The sequence below is a fragment of the Nipponia nippon genome, unplaced genomic scaffold, assembly GCF_047370975.1.
Source record: "Nipponia nippon isolate SJK-2023a ecotype South Korea unplaced genomic scaffold, ASM4737097v1 scaffold_4, whole genome shotgun sequence".
Lineage (NCBI taxonomy): Eukaryota > Metazoa > Chordata > Aves > Pelecaniformes > Threskiornithidae > Nipponia > Nipponia nippon.
Window position 1 is genome coordinate 31,354,863 of NW_028262358.1, and position 18,869 is coordinate 31,373,731.

The window sequence follows — 18,869 nt, forward strand, 5'->3', positions numbered from 1 at the left end:
AGATGACTTTTAAAATTTGATGCAGTCAGTAACTTTGAAGCACTTTTCTTCTGCAAGAGCTATTTCATTCCAAAGAGAGAGTCTGTGGAATTAAGCATGTTTAACAACAGAGAAACTACTGCTTCAACTGTGATTTCCCAGCAACTCTGTATTTAATTGTTCTTGGTTTCTGAAGTAGTATTTAACAACAGCACATTATCCACCAAATCACAATTAACTTAGCCGTAGACAAACTCCAAGTCAAGTTTCCCTATGTATAAATTTTACAATTCAGATAGGACCCGATTTTTTCATTGCATTTTCAAGAAACACCTAGTTAGGAATTTTTTAGGTTAACATTTAACCCTAGTTACCAGACCCTCCTGCTTGCTCTATTACTGCCATACCACAAGCCATAGAATAAAAAAAGATGACACTTGTTTCAAATTTCTCTGGTCAGCCTAACTAATTTCATGGAAAACATTTCAAGGAGTTCAAGCTGGCCCTCCAGGTGGCCCACACAGTTCTTTAGAACAAAAGGTCCTACATAAAAAACCCCAAAAGATTCCTATTAATTCTTAGGTATGAAAAAAAATCCTGCCACCTGTGACAGACACAGTTCAGTACTAACATGGATTGATTCTGTTCAGCAGGCTTCCTTTCTCCTACAAAAACATTTCAGGAAAAGAAGATGAAACCTGCTGTGTGTGCTCTAATGTCTTGGGGACGTATCTGAGAAAGGCACTTCAGGACTGCACCAAGGATGTCAGAATGGCAATAAAAATACCCTCCAACCCCCCCCCCCCCGCCCCCCGTCCCCAAGCTGTAAGAACAACATAAGCAATAGAAAAGCCAAAAACATTTGATGTATCAAAAGAAAAGTAAGAGATCTTGTAAAACTAAAATGAATTTCAGTAGCAAAGTAAACACAGTCTAGGAAAATAATTTTTAAAAAAATCCTGATTGCAAATACAGAGGAAGATTTCAAAAGTACTAAGTAGTGGCCCAGCTGGTAACTGAGATGACAGTAATTTTCAATGTCATTGCCAGAATTAGTTTTGACTAATTAAAAGTGCTTCTGACAATCTCACTGTACAAAGATACAAGTCTAAACATATGGGCAACAGTAAAGAACCAAGAACACCTTTATGAAGAATACTGTCTGATGTCCTAAAGAAAAATTACTTTGTTCCCTTTTTCCTCCATTATCACTTTTTGTTGGAGGGTGAACACACCTAGAAGCAGTGATACCACAGTAAAAATGCTGAGGAGGATATTTTAGAAGAGTACAGCTTTACAACAGGACTTAGAAATGCCTGTGCTGGAACAGGAATTATTACAATGAAGCATGGTATACTCACAGCATATGACAACATAAAACACAGTTGTATGTTTAATTAGGGTAGCCTGAAATAAACTATATGCACACAAGTGGAAAAAATGCAACACCTTAATGGAAAGATTTGTACCTAAAGCAAACAAACGTGTTTAAAACTACTGAAATTTCTGTAGACCATTCCACTCTAGTCAGAAGTATGTAGAAGAAGGGAGTTGGAGAGGGCTGTCTTGAATCATGTTTCCATGTTCTTTTGTAATTTCTTATTAACTCAATTTTCTATACATATTTTCCTACTATACAAGAAAATTCTTTAAGGGGTAAAGTACGTGATATATCATGTAAAAATGCTCCCTCTGCCATCAGGTTACAGAACCTTATGCATACAGGCTGACACTCTGAGAGAAACCTGACATAACCTCCAGGAAGATGCAAACCCTTCCCAATGTTCAACTCTAAGTTTTGCTCCGAGACTTGAGGCAACGCTGAGCTCTGGATTGCCACAAAGCGTACGTCAGACCCGAAACTGCCCCTTTTCTCCTGTACAGAGAAACTGGTACCTGGTTACCTAGCAACAAAATCAGACCCACCGAACTGCCTCAAGTATTTCATACCTCCATGATTAGGTCTAATTGCTTTGTCTCTTAACTGAGAGAAAACCATCTTAAAAATATCACTAATTGAACCATTTAAGGACAGCATTAAAGCACTATTTAGATGATGGACACATAATCTTAGTTCTTCTACAACTATTTTCACCAATCGTTCTGTATCAGCTTCAGAAAAAAAAAAAAAAAAAAAGGAACAGCCGGTAAAGTTGAACACCCGGGACAGAAGTACAAGTCAATCTGTTCTGACTGCCAATCCCAGTCTACCCTGAGCTCTTCTGAAGCTGTCAACAGGCCATCAAAAGGTGGCTGCAGCAGAACAGATGATTTTTAGGACATGGGAAGAGTCGCAAAGCAGAGCTAGACAGGAAATCAGGTTACGGTACTGGCCACAGTTTCAACAGATATAGATGATGGGGCCATGACACATACAGCAGGCAGGAGATACCACTGACTCACTGGCCAGGCACTGCATAGAGGCATGGCCAAACTAGGCTTAACGAAAGAGGAAGACCTGCAAAGCAACAGTCATTCCTGCTTCCCATGTCTGCAAAGATGCTCTGGGATTTGAAGAAGTCATGGACTGTCTTGGCTGTCTACTAACAACTCTACTGAGATCACCAACTCAGATGAATAAGCACATCTTAATATGCCAAACAGAAGACCACCTTACTTCTGTCTTCTACAAAGACAGACATAAAAAGGCCTAAACGTGACCACTCATCTAGAGACTGGGTATTCATAATCATTCTGAAACAGCAGGCTTCAACCGGTGATGTGCACTCCGCAGTATGGCATGCCAACGTGAAAGGTGAAGCCCTTCACAGCACCCCTGCATCTCAAACGCAGCGAGAGGCGGTACCTGGCAGCAAATGGATAATATTCTATGGTTTTCCTCCTCCAAGTCCCAGCAGAAAGGACAGGTAAAAGATAGGAAACACCTGTGTTTAATTTTCTCTTCTATTTTTTTTTCCCCCAGTGAAAAACATACAGAAACATTCAACGTCTAAGAGTTCAGACCAGGTTCTTGTTATTCTCCCCTGCCCATATGAGAAGGTTAAATGCAGTCACCGAACTCTGCATACCACCCTCAGTCACGAAGAACCCTCTGGCACAGCTCCCAGACCAGTAAAACCCAACCATTTCAGGCCCCAAAGCATGGAGCCTGATCCATTTAGGCAAAACAAGTTCTACAGACAGCTGGTTTTCTTAGCATATTCACGTCCTCGTATTTATCAGAGAAAAGCCCTCCAGGACAACAGTGTTTACTGCAGGATTATTTGTGTGAATCCAGGGAACACAGAATTCACTGAGCAACAGTGTTTCCACCCTTATATCTTTTTTTCTTAAAATGTGAGCCAAGACGAACCCATTTTTATTTTCTTTAGCATGGAAGGAAAAAAAAATACATACATTAAATTTTTTTCTTTTTGAATGATGGATATTTTTATTACCTTCCATATGAATATCTATTATACTTACACTAGAAAGATAATTTTGAGCAAGCAAGATGCTTTGTACTGACAGGTTTAGAGACATTACGAATAACGCACAGAAATGCCACAGAGACATAAAGGGTAAATATCGCAGCAGCTCCTCGCTGTGCAGAGGAGTGCAGAAGCAGCCTCATAATATGTCTGTGCCTTCCTAGCAGCAGGAGGTCAGGTGGGTGACCTGACCTGACCAAGCGAGAGGCCTCAGGTACTGACACTGCTCAGCTCTCTGACCCTGGCCCCAAAGCACAGCAGCCGTCAGCGGCAGATGAAGAGCATCCCGCGGCCAGTCCCATGCCCCGAGGTGGGAGGAGGAGCAGGACGGGCTGGGGACACACGCTCACGGATGCTGATGAGCACCATCCTCTCAAGTTGGGTGGTCAGTCTGTGGGGTTTCCCAGCTTACCACTTCCTCCAGAAGTGTGCAGAAACTTGTTTTTATGATACTATGGTTATGATGGTAGTTTTTAAACAAAACACATTATCATAAATACCCCACGTTTCATTTTAACTCAATCTATTTTTTTAAATCATTAAAAGCTACTGTTACTGGCATCTATCTGCTTATTGATGCAGTGCAATAAAGAATAAGAAGAATTCTTAAAATTATCAAGTGAAAGCTTTTTTTAAGTGATTCATTTCAAATTAAGGAAACATTAACTAGAAATTGCTGGGAATGTGTTTTGAACAATTAGTACTTAAAGGAATGTTTTTAAATTACCAAGTTTTAATGAAAGAATTAAACCAGGTATAGTTATGAATAATTACTGCTGAGATTTTTATAAATTAACACTTAATGCCTCCTATCCCTAAGTGTGGGGTTGTTTTTTTACTGTAAGAACAAGACTTGACACTCTTGCAGCCAGGCACCTCACCATGCAAGTCAATGGAACACCGATATTGACTCAGATGAGCCACAATACTTCTCCACTGCATTTTTACCCCCTGCTTTAAAGCCAACCAATGTACTACTGTCTTAGCCCCAAAGCATAAAAAGTGGACCTTTCCCTCATTTTGCAAATCTCTCTTCCAGAGTCTATGACAAAGAACGGCCAAAGCCTTCCTAGTATTATGTTTACCATCCATCTAAAAATAGAGCAAATGTGCTTTACAATAACCCTTCAAAGCAAAAATACTGTATTCATATTACTAGGGCCTAAATTCGCTGACAAGATCTGTGGGTATGTATCATTTTTAGAAAATGCTATGTGGGAATGCATGTTTATATGGTAGAACACAAAAGCAATGAAACCTCTTGGGAAAGCAGGAGATAACTCACGTTACACAAACAGGCCCTTTGCTCTTCTTTCTCTACAAAGCTGAAACATTTCTATCTGAAAATGTTTTTTCGTATGTCAGGAAAATGCTATTCCTGTTTGCTTGTTCTTCCTAAGGTGAACAGAGTTTAGTATTAGCAAAATAATTGTGGGAATTTGGTATTTTTCCTGTTTTGTTGAGTACTTGGGAATGTTATGTTGGGAACTGTCAACTACTACTTACTCCACCTCAAAATCTGCTGCATAAATACACTGGTAATTTGCTTACATGGCTTTTGTAAATGCAATCACTGTTAGCAGCAGGAAAGAACTTTTATAAGCAGAACACAATTCAAATGTAACATGCCATGGCCTCAAGTCATTAAACTAATCCTCAGGGCTTCTTGAGGCTTTTTGTACTTTTGGCAAAAAGTATAAAGAAGTACGCATTGTTGCTTCAGTTTCCAAACATTGGAAAGTTAAATATCTAGACTGTCAGCCTCTGCTAAACAGAGCAGAGATTGGTTTTGGGAAAGAACAAGAGACAAATTTATCTTTGTTATTAAAGCGCAATCAAACATTGAAAACATACCCATACGTTTTTTTTATGGCATATAAAAAGTAGCCAGGAGAATAAAGGAAAGCGCAACAGCTCACAAGCAGTGGTGGTATTATGGGTTACCAGTATCTAGACGCTGCGATGAATACCTTATAAATGCACAAGGATAGACTGAGTTAGGTGAGTGAAGTATCTCAACTTTGATACACAGATAACGTGACAAGGTGTGGCACAGAACTCCAGGGTTTACTGGCATGATTTTAACATGACTACATAAGCCATAAATGACAAAGCCATAAATATGTCAGACATGTCAGATACGCACTAACACCACCCAAATATCTTTCTGCTATATTGCTCTACATCACACATCTCAAATCAGATGTTCTTTAGGGCACTCTCAGAAAACGCAATACTTTTAGGAAGACAAAGTGTTCCTTTGTATTGCTATTCCACTTGGTATCAAGAGGTTAACGTCTTTCTGAAGGTACTATTGAAAGTGGGGAAATAAACAATGTATTCATCAGCACATGGGTCATTTAGACAGACATACCTGGGTGGCCTGAAATACACTTAAGAATCAACATGTGACTAGAGCTCAAAATACAATGGAAACTAGTGGCAGCCCATTTGCCTTTAACAGCAGCTGAGCAGAAGAATCCTTTGGAACATGGAAGGATAATTACATATTTAACTACAATTTTTCCCTCAACTAATGTTGACAAAAAGTAGTGAATTGATGAAAAAATATGAAAATGTAAAAGCTGCTAAATCTATTGTGTGTGTGTTTGCACATGCATGTGTAACCTACATTTTCTTAAATAAAATATCTGGGAAGTCTTATGCCTTTATTCAAATCAAATCTTGCGTTTTTTTGGGTTTTTTTTTTTTTTTTTTTTTTTTTAAATTGCATCCAACAGTTTATCCAGACCAATGCCCTGTTGAGCAAAATGTCAAGATACCATGTTCCTTCACTCACACAAACTTTATCACTGAGTTGTTATAAAACTGTGGTAGTCAGTATTTCCCATCTTTTCTTCTCTACCCAGAAATGCCATCACCAGTTCAGAGGAAAGTCACTCCAGTATTAACCAGAAAAACAAAGCATCACTGAAACAACGCTAGCCCAGCCTGACTGTGGTATATCTGAACAGTCTAATGTAGTTACTTTTTTGAAGCAGACATTAAAAGACTGAGATACTGAAGGGAAGGAGGAGCATTAAGACATTCTTAATTCCAGAAATGGAAGAGGAGAAATTGAATGAAAGCAGACTGATTTCTAATCCTCACCCTTCCATTTTAGGAGTAGAAATCCATTTCTCAGCAAATCGGTTTGCCAACTGGTAAACAGATCAGTAAGGTTCAACAATCTTAAAATGAAATATTCAGATATTCTTCCGAAAAAAGTAACTTAAAGCTGCAAATTCCTAAAACACAGTTAATAAAGCCCTTTATCTTCTACAACAATATTTTATTCAAATGTATTATGTTTATACAGAGAACTTACCTTCCCAGAAGAAAGAGAAATTAAAGATTCCCCCACAAAAAAAGCTATACTGTAGGAGGCCCTCAAAATACACTGCTACAGGAAAACACAGCATAGTTTTCATAGATTATGATGCTACAAGAATATCACAGGTAGCCAGTGATGACTTTTCTTCATCCATATGTGATCCAGCCATTGATACAGAACTAGCTGAAAGGAGATCTGTCATTTCTCCACCACACACACACTTGCAGCAACCATTACGACTTTAAGCAATTTAAAACAATAGCATGTTATCAGCTAGCCAACATTTCTCACTTATATCAGGAAAAAATTGAAAAGTTCAGAGATAATACAGAAAGAACACTCCAGAAAAAAACTGTCTCACTCACTGTTCAATACGCGGGGAGAGATACAGCTTAGGAAAAACCTGAGTAGCTTCTGCATCCTCAAAACTAACGGAGAGAAGTGCAACATCTTCTCCAGGATCTTCATTCACATCCTGTATGTAAAAAATAATAAATATAAAATGGCAAATAACAAACTGAGTACTTAAAAGCTTACAGATAACAACTAGTAAGTCGAATACTAATTTATTTAGGAGACACTTAAGTGAGGAATCTAAAATGTAACTGTTGAAAAATAGGTTGCAAATTTATTCTTTCTTACTATATTAGTACTTAAAAGATATTCTGCCGTGCCTAATTTCTTTTAAAGTATCAAAATAAAATAACTGTGTTAGCAAGTGTATGGTAGTGTAGCTCTTCTTCAATTAGCTGAACTACATACCTGAGTAAAGATGCAGATTTCATTTTTAAGAATTCTTGGTTTAAACAGTAACACCAGATGCAAATGCCAAAGAATTTTTTTTAAATGTTATATCATCACTGAGTTATGGCTGCAGATTTTATATTTATTATTTTTTAAAGTAGTATATTGTCCAAAATTTCTGCTGTACTCAATTCCTACTTCTCCTGTGGATGAAAAACGTTTTTGCGATCAGAAATTTGTATCTAGAAGTCACTGACCCCAAGTTTCCTGCAAATTAAACCCATGCATTACTTTCAGCAAAGACTGCATACTCTATAAAAACTACTGCAAGAAAAAAAAAAATCCATGCTAAATACCACGGCAGTCAATCTTAATGTATTCACAGTTTAAGCTTTCTTTGTATCAGAACAATCAGCTACAGTTTTGGGATCAGGTAGAACAAATTGTTTCTGGTTAGAACCTGACATCTCTCCAATTCATAAATCACATATAGTACGAACAAATGTATTTCTGCTGCACACAACTTCATTTAAGCTCGTGACCTCTAGTTAGAAAGCAATGAGTTGGCAGTGCAGTCACCTTCATCGACGGCAAGTAATACGGTGCCACTTGCTGTTCACAAAGGAGTCCTTTAACATGTTTGTGCATATGTACATAGCAACTTGCCAAGATGCATTTGTTTTTATCCGTTTTGGAAACATACAAGAGGAAATAGATAACCCAGCAGATATGTGCTTAAAGCAGGATCAACATGGTGCAGTGTGCCCTGGTATGCTCTGTCCCACAAGCAGCTGTGAGGAAGGAACATGCAAACCACTTAAACATTGTGAGGAGATCCTGCCCTATCTGGGGAGAAAAAGTGACTGCTGAGTGGTTTCAGGAAGACAATCTCGTGCCATTTGAAGCTTTGGCAGGACCGAAACTGTTAACGTCCAGAAGGACTAGCTGCATACCAGCTATTACGTGCAGAACACAACATGCCAAGAAACTTAGTGATAAGCTGCAGGGAAGAATGGGTCTTAAAAAAGCCTAATTGTCTTAGATGAAAAATGAGACAGAGCTGACAGTGTTTTCTTAAATTCTGCCTTGGTGTGCAGCTCACTTCTGACAGCTGAAAGAAAAGCGTACTCTTAGAAATGCCTATAAAATGGTCACGAGCACGCTTAGGCTGGAAATGAGAACATGGTTTTAACCTGAAGTTGCAGGACAACGCTCCATAGGAGTGGTGAGGACAAAAGCTAGCTGCTGTCCTGTTGGGGTAGGATCAGTTTATGGACAGGACTATATGACATGGTTGCCTGAACAGCAATGGACAGGACCTCGTGACCCACAGCGTTCCCTTCACTGCTATGTTTCCAAGAGGTACTCTCATCTACAGTAGAAGAACCAGCACAGATTACAAAACCTTTTTCAGTGAGACAAACAACAACAAAAAATACCCAAGAGTGAAATCGCCCTGCAACCTTTTCCCCAGTATTTCACATATTTCCATCATTAAGGAAAAAATTAAATAAGGAACAGCTTTCAATCCTGAAGCTGAGTATGGCATTAACTGGCTTTTTCCCATTAATTTGCTAATTGTCAATCAAATGAAAAGAACTACTAAGACAGATTAAGCAGTAATGCTAATGATTAAAAAGATTTTATTTTAATGGGCATTCTTCAAGAGATGACAAGTACATATAATACATTCACTCGTGTACGTATATAGTTCTTCCGAGACCATATTCTTTTGTTAGTAATTCTTTTCAAATAATTTGTTTTTACAGAATGGGACCTACATGGATTTTAATATGGTCTTGTACATAAGCTACATGGACAAAACCAAACGTATTTAATCTTGCATTTAATATTAGTGCTTAAGTTGATATGCACACACAGATTGACAACATGCATAAGAGCACTCTCTAGAATACCATCCAGGTGCCTACTGATCAAAGAAAATCAAAACAAGAAAAAAAAAACCACAACTCAAAACAGAATAGGCGAACACTACTACAGCATCCATTAACCCATACAGTAACATTACATTTTCTACACTCACTAGTGGCTTCTTTAATATGAAGACACATGCCAGGGGAAAAAACAAAACAAAACACACAACAACAACATAAATCATCACTGTACCTTTGCATGTTAAGCTGCAATAAGCTGACGGGTGTAGTAAGAGCAATAAACTCAGATGTGGTATTTTTCATTTACAAAAATAACACACAACAAACACTACTGTAACTACTGTTGCCAGCACAGCACTGCATTACATTCACAGAGCTACTGTCCAATGCAAGTTTGAGTACAGAAACTGGCATTCTTCTGTAACTACCACTTTTCAAATGGATGCATTTTTTGGCCCACATACCTGGGAAATGAAAACTGTAACTTAAAAAAGATGCAAAAAATCAGCATTCCTGTACGTTTTAAAAAGATGTAATGCAGTAACACCACAAAGTTGCTCAACCTTATTGCTCAGGTGGCCACAGATTTACGATGAAGTCCTTTTGTATCCGACACCACACTGTTTATTCCTTTCAGACTTTGTTACTTTTATTTATGCAAGAATCTGCTTGGTGGAACTGCATTCAACCCTAGTATGTCTGTTACAACTGCCACTTATAAAACTAAATCAAAACCACGTCTTACACATAAACTGTGGAAAGCTTTTCAACTAATAGACTTTTTTGATGTTGTCTGTGCCAGTCACAACTTAACTCCTTCAGTGATCTATCTCCTGGTCATCTCTACAAACCTGTTGGTGACTACGTAAGACGATGGATCCTTACATTACCAGGCAATGATATTTCCCCAGAACAGGGGCTAAGATCCTTCCATTACACCAAAGAGTCCAAAGGCAAAGGTGGTTTTAATGCTCATCAAACTCTGCCCAGGCAGTGTCTTCCCCTTTCCCATTTCTGCATGCGTATTTCTCTCAAAGAACAAACCAGATTTAAACAGAGCAGCAAAGCAAAAATCAGCTCTATTTTTATTTTTCAGTTGGCTTCAAAAGAGAAGGTGACATCCAATTGCTTTGGCAATATTATTCCCTTTTAGGAAAAAAAAGATGCTGTTGAACTAAAGTCCAACACCTTTTTTTAGTATCTAAGTAGCCATGTCCTTTCTCATAATTTGTATTTAACTCACAACACTTAATGTTAGAGGATTTTATTAAAAAATAATTTTATATTTAAGAAAAACTGATTTTGTAAAAATTAAGAACGGCAATTTTCTGTAAACATTAGCATCCAAGGTTAGAACTGCCACATTAAAGTACCATTTTACACTCACAGAATTTTTTCCACACAAGACTCTACAGAAGGTATTATTAAAATCAACTTCCCCTGAATGGAGAGCACATCCTGGGCCACAGGAATTTTGATGTTTAAAAACTGAATGTTTGTAAAAATGTTTGAAAGCATTAGTTAACCACGTGATAATGCACACCTATTAGTTTTTCCACAACAGTCTCGTGCTTGATAGTAAAAAACCCCAAACCTCTAGCACACTGCAACGTAAAAGATCCAACATAGATTTTCATGGCGTCTTTCTGCCATCTTGCTATCACGTATTTCTTTTCTAAAAAATAATCTTTTCCTCATTTCAGAAAATGCCCATTCAAGTCAAACAGGAAAAAAATGGATACACCATTTAAGATTGAAAATAAATAGTTTTCTTTCTCCAGAACTGCAAGGGGTTTCCTATGTTTAGAGAATACTTTGCACAGTGTGGACTGATCCTTGATTAAAGCTCCAAAGTGCTATGGAAATACAAAATATACAGAGTAAAGCAATGTGGTGAGAAAGGAACAAAATAAAAAAAACTGAAGATTTTCAACCCATAGGCTTTTTTCTATTGCAGAGACCTTCTAGCAATGACTTACAAGAATAAATAAAACTTTTCACAAAGAAAAGCATAAAGAGAAAGCTCATAGTATTTTATTCTGATGTACCCTTTGTCTACTTTGCCAGTGCAGATGAAAGGTTCATTAAGTATGTATTTTTGAAACTCAAGAACAAGAGGCCATGTGAAAATACAAATGCAGCACAGAACATGGAAGTCTGAAGCCATTTAGAAGTTTTTTTTCCCCCAAAAAAATACAGGAAAAGACTTCGGGTATCACAAGACTCTGAAGTAAAACTTGAAATCCTACTTCTAATTGTATCAGCACTGTCTAAACAACCATTTGTTAGTTTTCATTCATATCAGTCTAAATTTACACTCAAATGCATGCTTCAATGTTTACAGCTGCTCCCTTTGAAAAATACTTAATCTTTTTACAAAGTTATTATGAGTTATTTATGAAAATTATCATCAAAACCACTTTAAATACACCATCCAAACGGCATTGTTTTCTCGTATCCTACCTACTGTAATTGAAAACTGGGAATTTACTGGAACTGACAATTTATTATGAGTCAGATGGTTGATAGCCAGTCCAACCAAAACATCTGCTCCGCACAGTCACAACTGCTATAACCCATTTCCTCTTGTGCCTGGAGTCCAACCAAGTTGTACATTACAGTTCCTTTTCCTTAAAGATGCAGAATCTGGAAAATCAGTTATTACCTTTTCTCAGTTATCAACAAAGAATCGCCTTGCAACCTCTGATTAGAGTATTCTTTCAAAAGGAGGTATTTCTCTATTTGGCGTGCAACGCATGAAGTGGTAAGCGACTGCAGGCTTACCCCAGGCAGTGGCAGGACCTGCCTTTCCATGGAAGACTTGAAAGGCAGGGGGCACGAGACTGGGGGAAAAAGGCCCTGCAATGGGACAATGTATAAACTGAGGACCTGGGATTAGGAATCCAGTTTAGTGACATTAACTGTAAAGCAAGAATGAGAGAAAAAGAAATTTATTATTTGGTAGAAACGATTGGAAAGGATGTGCAGGAAGAGCATTGGCATGCTTTGGGGAGGACAAGCAGCTTCTGGCCTGGGCGATGGTAGGAAATGAGACAAGGGAGCAGGGCTTCTGGTAGGGCTGTTAAGTTTGTACCATAAGTACAAACAGCAATTGGTCTGGGGATAAAAGCGAGGTAAGAAAGAGCACACAAACTGTTCAACCTACTGGATGTTCCTTTGGGTAAGGAGATGCCACACAGATGACTGATGTTGCAGAAGCCTCCAAACTGTATGGTCAGGCCAAATCTGCTTCAGGAAGTTCCCAGCTCCAGCAGATTATTCCTACCTCGTCCTGGAAGGTTTCTGACCTCTCGGCTCTTACAACTGCTCAATAATTGCCTTTGTGGTATGACTGTAATTGAGGGGATGGAAACCTCCAGCAAATGGGGAGGGGAAGGGATTGCTTAAAATAATATAAGTCAAGGATAAACCCAACTCACAACTTGTGCGATGTGATGGAGGTTGGGGGAAAGGTGGAATAGAAAGGTAGAATATGGGTGAGAACACAGAGGACTGAGTCAGCATTGATCTTAGCATCTGCAGCCAGCTTATGACAAGCAGAAGTCTTAACAGATGCTTACTTGACTGTGGCACCTCTCAGCCCTACCACATCAGTCAGCTTCACAGAAGTTGAGTGTGAAATTTATATTTCAGGATCCTTTCTGAAGAAAAAAGGTCTCCAGAGAAGAAATGCATGAGAATAACATGCATTTAGAAAGGTAATTTATCTTAGGGTCAAACTTAACCCATGTAATTTTGCACGATACACACTTGTAATGGAACCATACTTATTAACAACTGATCATAGAAGTGAACAACTGAATTTGCTTTTAAAGCTGAAATGTGGATTGTAGCAGAGAATACACAACACTTTACTTTGTTAGTACTTATGGGCTACTTGCATCACAACCGTTAGTAAAGTTTGGCCTTTTCTCTCCAAATGACAGCATGCAATAATGTGAAAAATAACTGTCAAATAAAGCACAAGCAACTTGTACCCTTACTGTGCAGCAGTTTCACTAGCCAGCTTTGATACAAGCAGTTACACGTTCGCCCAACATTTTTCTACACCTAATGTTTTTTAAAAAATAACAAAACTAGGCGAAAGCAGGCTAAGGAATGTGAAGTGGCAAATGAGACTGAGAAATCTGCTTCACTCTAGGGAGAATATGTAATTATTCCCGGAAATTCTTTCTCCTGTCTTCCGGGAAACCCACCAGGTCTGATCAAGGAGTGCTGATTCTTTAAATAGGATCTTTAATGAAAACAAAGGCAGTTACCTTGTGTGCACTGCTCACGGCATCGCAGCATTCCAAACACAGCCCCTCTCCCAAGGTAACGCAGCAGAACAGTCGCCTCACTCGGTCTGGGCAAAGAGCGCATTTGAGCCCAGCGTAATTCTGATTTTAAAAGTCACATGAAAATTGTAGTCTGGGAACAACTTTGCAGAATCTGAAGAGCTTACTTATTGGACAAGATATTGAGTTTTCTTCATTAAAACAAATTTAAACAAGTAAGTGTCTCCTAAATGTTAAAAAAGTATCAGCAAGACCTCCAAATATACCACTGGGCATCAACAATTTAACATGAAAACAAACTGTTTTCTTCAAGTGTGAGTGACATCCCAGGGCTTTGTTTTGTTTTCAGACTTTCACATATAAATATACTGTGCTTCTCTAGGACAAAAACTTGAGATCTGTTATGCCATTTTCTTTTATTATGGTCACGGTAATTTACCACTACTTTCACAATATGAGTGACTGTCAGAGTTAGGTGAAGAATGCTGTTAGGAAAAGCATAAGAAAAAACAAATGGTTAAAAAGTAACATTCTTGTCCATGAAAATACATGTTAGATTCATAACTTTCAAGATTAATGTCATTTAAGTGGACAAAAGTTAATTTATTTTGACAGCAAAAAAAAAGCTGTGGTGACACTTTCACCACAACAACACTGTTTGCTTAGGTCTGAAAAACACAATCTCAGAAAATGAGGCAGATTTCTTCAAAGGTCAAAAACATGTTTCGGTAAGTTTGGGACTCAAATTTGAAATAAATAATCTAGGTGTGGCACAGTCTAAAATTAATATTGGGTGCAGTCTAAAATTAGTATTTCTAAACTGATTCCAAGTGAGCTAAAATGTATATAAAATGAAACAAAAGATACAAAGTACATTTGCAAGAGTTGATCATTCCATCATATTGACTGAATCTTTCTAAGTCCTCACTGAACAACTGTATTTATTAGCTATGTTTTAATGACACTACAGTAGGGGATATTTTATATTTTTAAAAGAGACTGGTGAGATGCTCATTATCTTAAATTTCAATTAGTTCAATGAAACTTAAGTACAAGTGCATTAGCTCTACCTGCTCTAATCTCACGTATCACACTCAGATTAAAATAAGATTTAAACACAAAATTTACATAGTTTGGAATGTCTCTGCAACAAATTAGAAAAACATAACACAAAATAGGGAGAAACAATATTACGAATCTAGATTGCTGGGACGAAGTCTCAGACCTGACTTTTCCGTACATTCACAAAAAAGTGCTTTTGTTTCCTAGGACGCCAATTTATCCAACACTACAGAGTGCTGCTTTATTTTTGTTTTGTTTACTTCTAACCTAATTTCTAAGCAAACTGGCTAAGTTTTAATAAAACACTACAGTTCTACCATTTAAAAAGTACGTTAACCTGAAAGATGCCCCTATTACTCTGACGAAGTTTTGTAGGCAGTAAAGAGATTCCAACACCATGTCTTTCCTAAAACTTCAAGCAAAGCAATCACCTGTCTCCGCCATCACCAGCTGATAATGGGATGCACAAAATGTTCAGAGACTTCAAAGCTTAGTTTTTATAGGTTACCCTGCCTGTTCTTAAAGAGTGAGCAGCAGTTGCATCCATTCAGACCAAGTCAACATTGCCATGTCTTGACAAACAACGTTTTGTCTTTACATCAAGAGCACCGCAAAAACAGTTCTCAAAAATCTAGATCTTATTTCTACTACCAACAAGCACCGCAATAAGATACTTCACTGGCATCAGTGGTGCTACTGGACAGCACAACCTGAGCAACAGAGTGAGAATTCAGCTGAAATCACAAGACTGAAAATTTAAATGTTTCCTTACAAGCACATATCCTGGACAAATAACTGTTTAAAGCTTAGTTGTAAACAATAATTGACTTCTTTACAAAAAAGTTTTATGTATGGTAAACATGCTCTGAGTGCCTTAAAAAGTTGTGTTAGAAAGTTACGGGTAAACAGCAAACAAAGGACAAGTAGTACAAAAATTAATACTTGGACTAATAACACCAGCATCCTAAATCAGGAATAATTTGGGGACACCAATACATTCAGTTGTATGTATTTACATTTCTGTATGTGTCTTCAGCACACGGAGGACTCATTTTCATCAGTGTTTTAGATGTTCTTTATCTAGAATTTTCATTTGAAATGATCAGTAATGAAGATTCAAGATTTATGTATCAATTTAATTAATTCTGGGACTGTCAGGGTTCAGGCACTCTCTGTATTACCTTGCCATGTGACAAGATATTTCCTTGCTAACAACAGTCACAAAAAGACATTTCTGTCATACTTATCTCTACATTGCTATCTACTTTTTACACTTTGAATACTGAGAAGAACCGTACTAGGAACTAAAAATGTAGATCAACACCCACCCTTTAAAGGACCCTCATGTTCAAAGACCATGAGAGATATATATATATATATATATCCTGAATTACTTGAAACAATATAAAGTGGATGTACAATATTTCCAAATGTAAAAGTATACTTTCAATGCTCTCAGAAACAAGCAAATACAAATAAAAAGAAAACAGAATACTTTCCGTTTAGATGACTTATGACAGGCCACCTTCTTGTAGTTTCTTTCTCTATAAATCTTCCAAAGCTATCAAGCTCCTTCCTCAACATGTAGTTATGATCCATTTTTTTAATGTAAGCTCTATGTTTTTAAGCTTGCTTTCCCAGATAAAGATTTGTGGACACATGCAACTTGGAATTCAAATCCTTCAGAAGGATTTCACTGAGACTCCAATCTCTCCAGCCACCTCTTCAGATGACTGGACTGTAATTTATTCAGAAAGCAATACTTGCATTCTTCTCCCCCATTTTACTGATTTCCCATCTCTTTAAAAATAGTAATGTCATTGCAGAGGCCAAAAAGCAGTCATCTCATGACCAGTGGAAAACAAGATCTGCTAATAAATGCCCGAGTACTTAACTAGAGTACAAACAGATCATCAATACAGTTTGAAATAAAATCATTTTCCTGCCAAGCCAACTTTCTAATCATCAAATACAGCTTCTCTATACATAGATATTTATATTTTGTATATGTAAATCGACAAAACAAACAGATTAGTATACAGGGCTCACAATTGGAAGAAGATTCAGAGGTAACAATTATATTTGGGAAGACTGTAATGTATTTGTGCAAGTAAGGATCCTAGGTACAGAGCTAAGTCTTAGAAGGACAGCATAATACTAACAAGAGTATTTTTTTAAAGATAATGAAATGGCTCATTGGTACAATTAATAAATCTCACAAGAATGAAAAGAGTAAAAGTTAAAATACAGTGAGAGACATCTATGGTAAGTATTTCTGTAACCATGTTGTGGTTGGAAGTCAGCATAAGTGTTTCTTTTTTAAATCAATCCAACTTTTTAATAAAAGCTTTCTCCCCCGCTCTCCACATACTCCTATATGTTCCTGGTTCAGTGAATATCTCTGCAGAATCAGAAATACTATAGATTACATGGGTCACAACAGGAATGCCAGAGTAAAGCCATACTCTGAGACAGATCTTCAGTGAACCAGGAAGTACCAACAAGATTTCACAGATGAAAAAGTGAGTAATCAAAGTGTAAGGTAAAAACAAGCAAAGTTACACTCGCTCAGTGCTCTTTCACCATTGCAGCTTAGTATTGCTGACCTGATTTAAAAATACAAACTATTTTCTTTTAAAAGAAGGTGCAAATATTAGAAGTATTAACTGCTGTGAGCTGTTTAGTCAATTGCTGTTTCCTGAGAATAACAGGAATGTTTCTTATTAAAGTCCACAGCACTTTTGATTCACAAACTGTTTATTATGCATTCCCATTTCAAGTGTATAATATTTATATTTCTTTTTGAGAGAATCCTATTATCCCTCTGTCTCATTATTACATTTATGTCTACAGGATCTTAAAAGTGTTTGTCTGTGTGGGACATTTTCTGCCTTGTACAAAGAATGTGCAGGCTGCAGCATCCTGTCCCCTTGAGCCCTATTTACAAACATTCCAACAAACAACGTGCTCTGTGTAATCATACACACAAGCATATAGGTGTACAGATGTCATGAAGAGTAAGAACCCATGACTGTAAAAAAAAAAGTTCTTCCAGTAAGAAGAGAAATACAGCTTTTTTTTCTTGCATTTGTACGAAGGTGGATCCTGCTACAGGTGTCAAGCAGGATGCTGAAATGAGGGATAAAAGCTGTATTAGTCAAAAATTATCACGACATTGGTCTTTCAGAGTTGACAGCTGTACCGGTATGTAAATCAGGTGCATAATGTGAGGAAAAATTCACAGGGATAGCTTCTGTTCTACATATAATAAAAAAGTCACATTCTGTCACATTCTTTGTCAAGAGAGGTTTCGGGACCTTATAGTGTGAGACAGTAACTCTTGTACTTCAGCATACTGCTCAGGTTAAGGTTGACTCATCTGTTGTTGTTTACCTTGCCCAAGACAGTGTCTGAAACACAGGGTGTCTAGCTCAGATGTGGTCCCAATGAATTAAAGTGGCAGTTGCTGGAATAATACAACACACCTTTCCAGATGAAAGACTGGTTCCATCATTGAGATTTCCCTGATTACTGCCTCAGAAAAGATCACCAGATCTTTTCCCCTATCTGTTCCATTAGCACACACATCGCAAACTTGGGATAAAGAATTTGGAGAAGTATTGTTAAACTCTTTCACAGCATCTGGAGCTGTGTTTTAGTGAAAAAGATGCAGGTTCAAAGACTAACAGCATTGATACCGCCCTTAAATTTGTAAAGTCCTTCGTGACACCTTCTATCTTATATCATCTGTTCAAAGGTTCAAGGGATAATTTTCTGTAAATCTAATCCAACTTTTAATGCCCTCACAAGGCCTGAAATTACTTGCACATGCTCAACAGCTTCAGCACAGCATCCCAGCATGTGCAAATCAACAGAGCAGAACACCCTCTCTTCTTGGTCAGATATTCATCTTCCTGTCCATAAAACTGAGTATTATCTTCTTTGGCAAAGAGGACAATGTCATCACACACAAGCAAGACTTGGATTGTGACAACAGAGTTTGAATTGGAAGTTTCTTACCCTGTCCTATAGGACAGAGCATTCGATAGTTTTATTTTCCTCCCTCCTCCCCTCCTTTTTTTCCTTGAAACAGTGAATTTAAGAAATTGAAGACTAAACTCTTTTC

The 18,869-nt window shown here is 37.6% G+C and overlaps 1 protein-coding gene across 4 annotated transcripts in view; it reads right to left on the minus strand.

The window, feature by feature from the left end:
• Positions 1–18,869, minus strand: part of BABAM2 (BRISC and BRCA1 A complex member 2) — a 176,062-nt gene that overhangs the window by 74,740 nt on the left and 82,453 nt on the right. For all 4 annotated transcript variants that reach the window (XM_087774426.1, XM_087774427.1, XM_087774428.1 and 1 more), the window contains one exon: positions 7,110–7,219. In XM_087774426.1, coding sequence (XP_087630552.1) covers positions 7,110–7,219 — 110 coding nt within the window. The remainder of the gene's footprint in view (positions 1–7,109; positions 7,220–18,869) is intronic.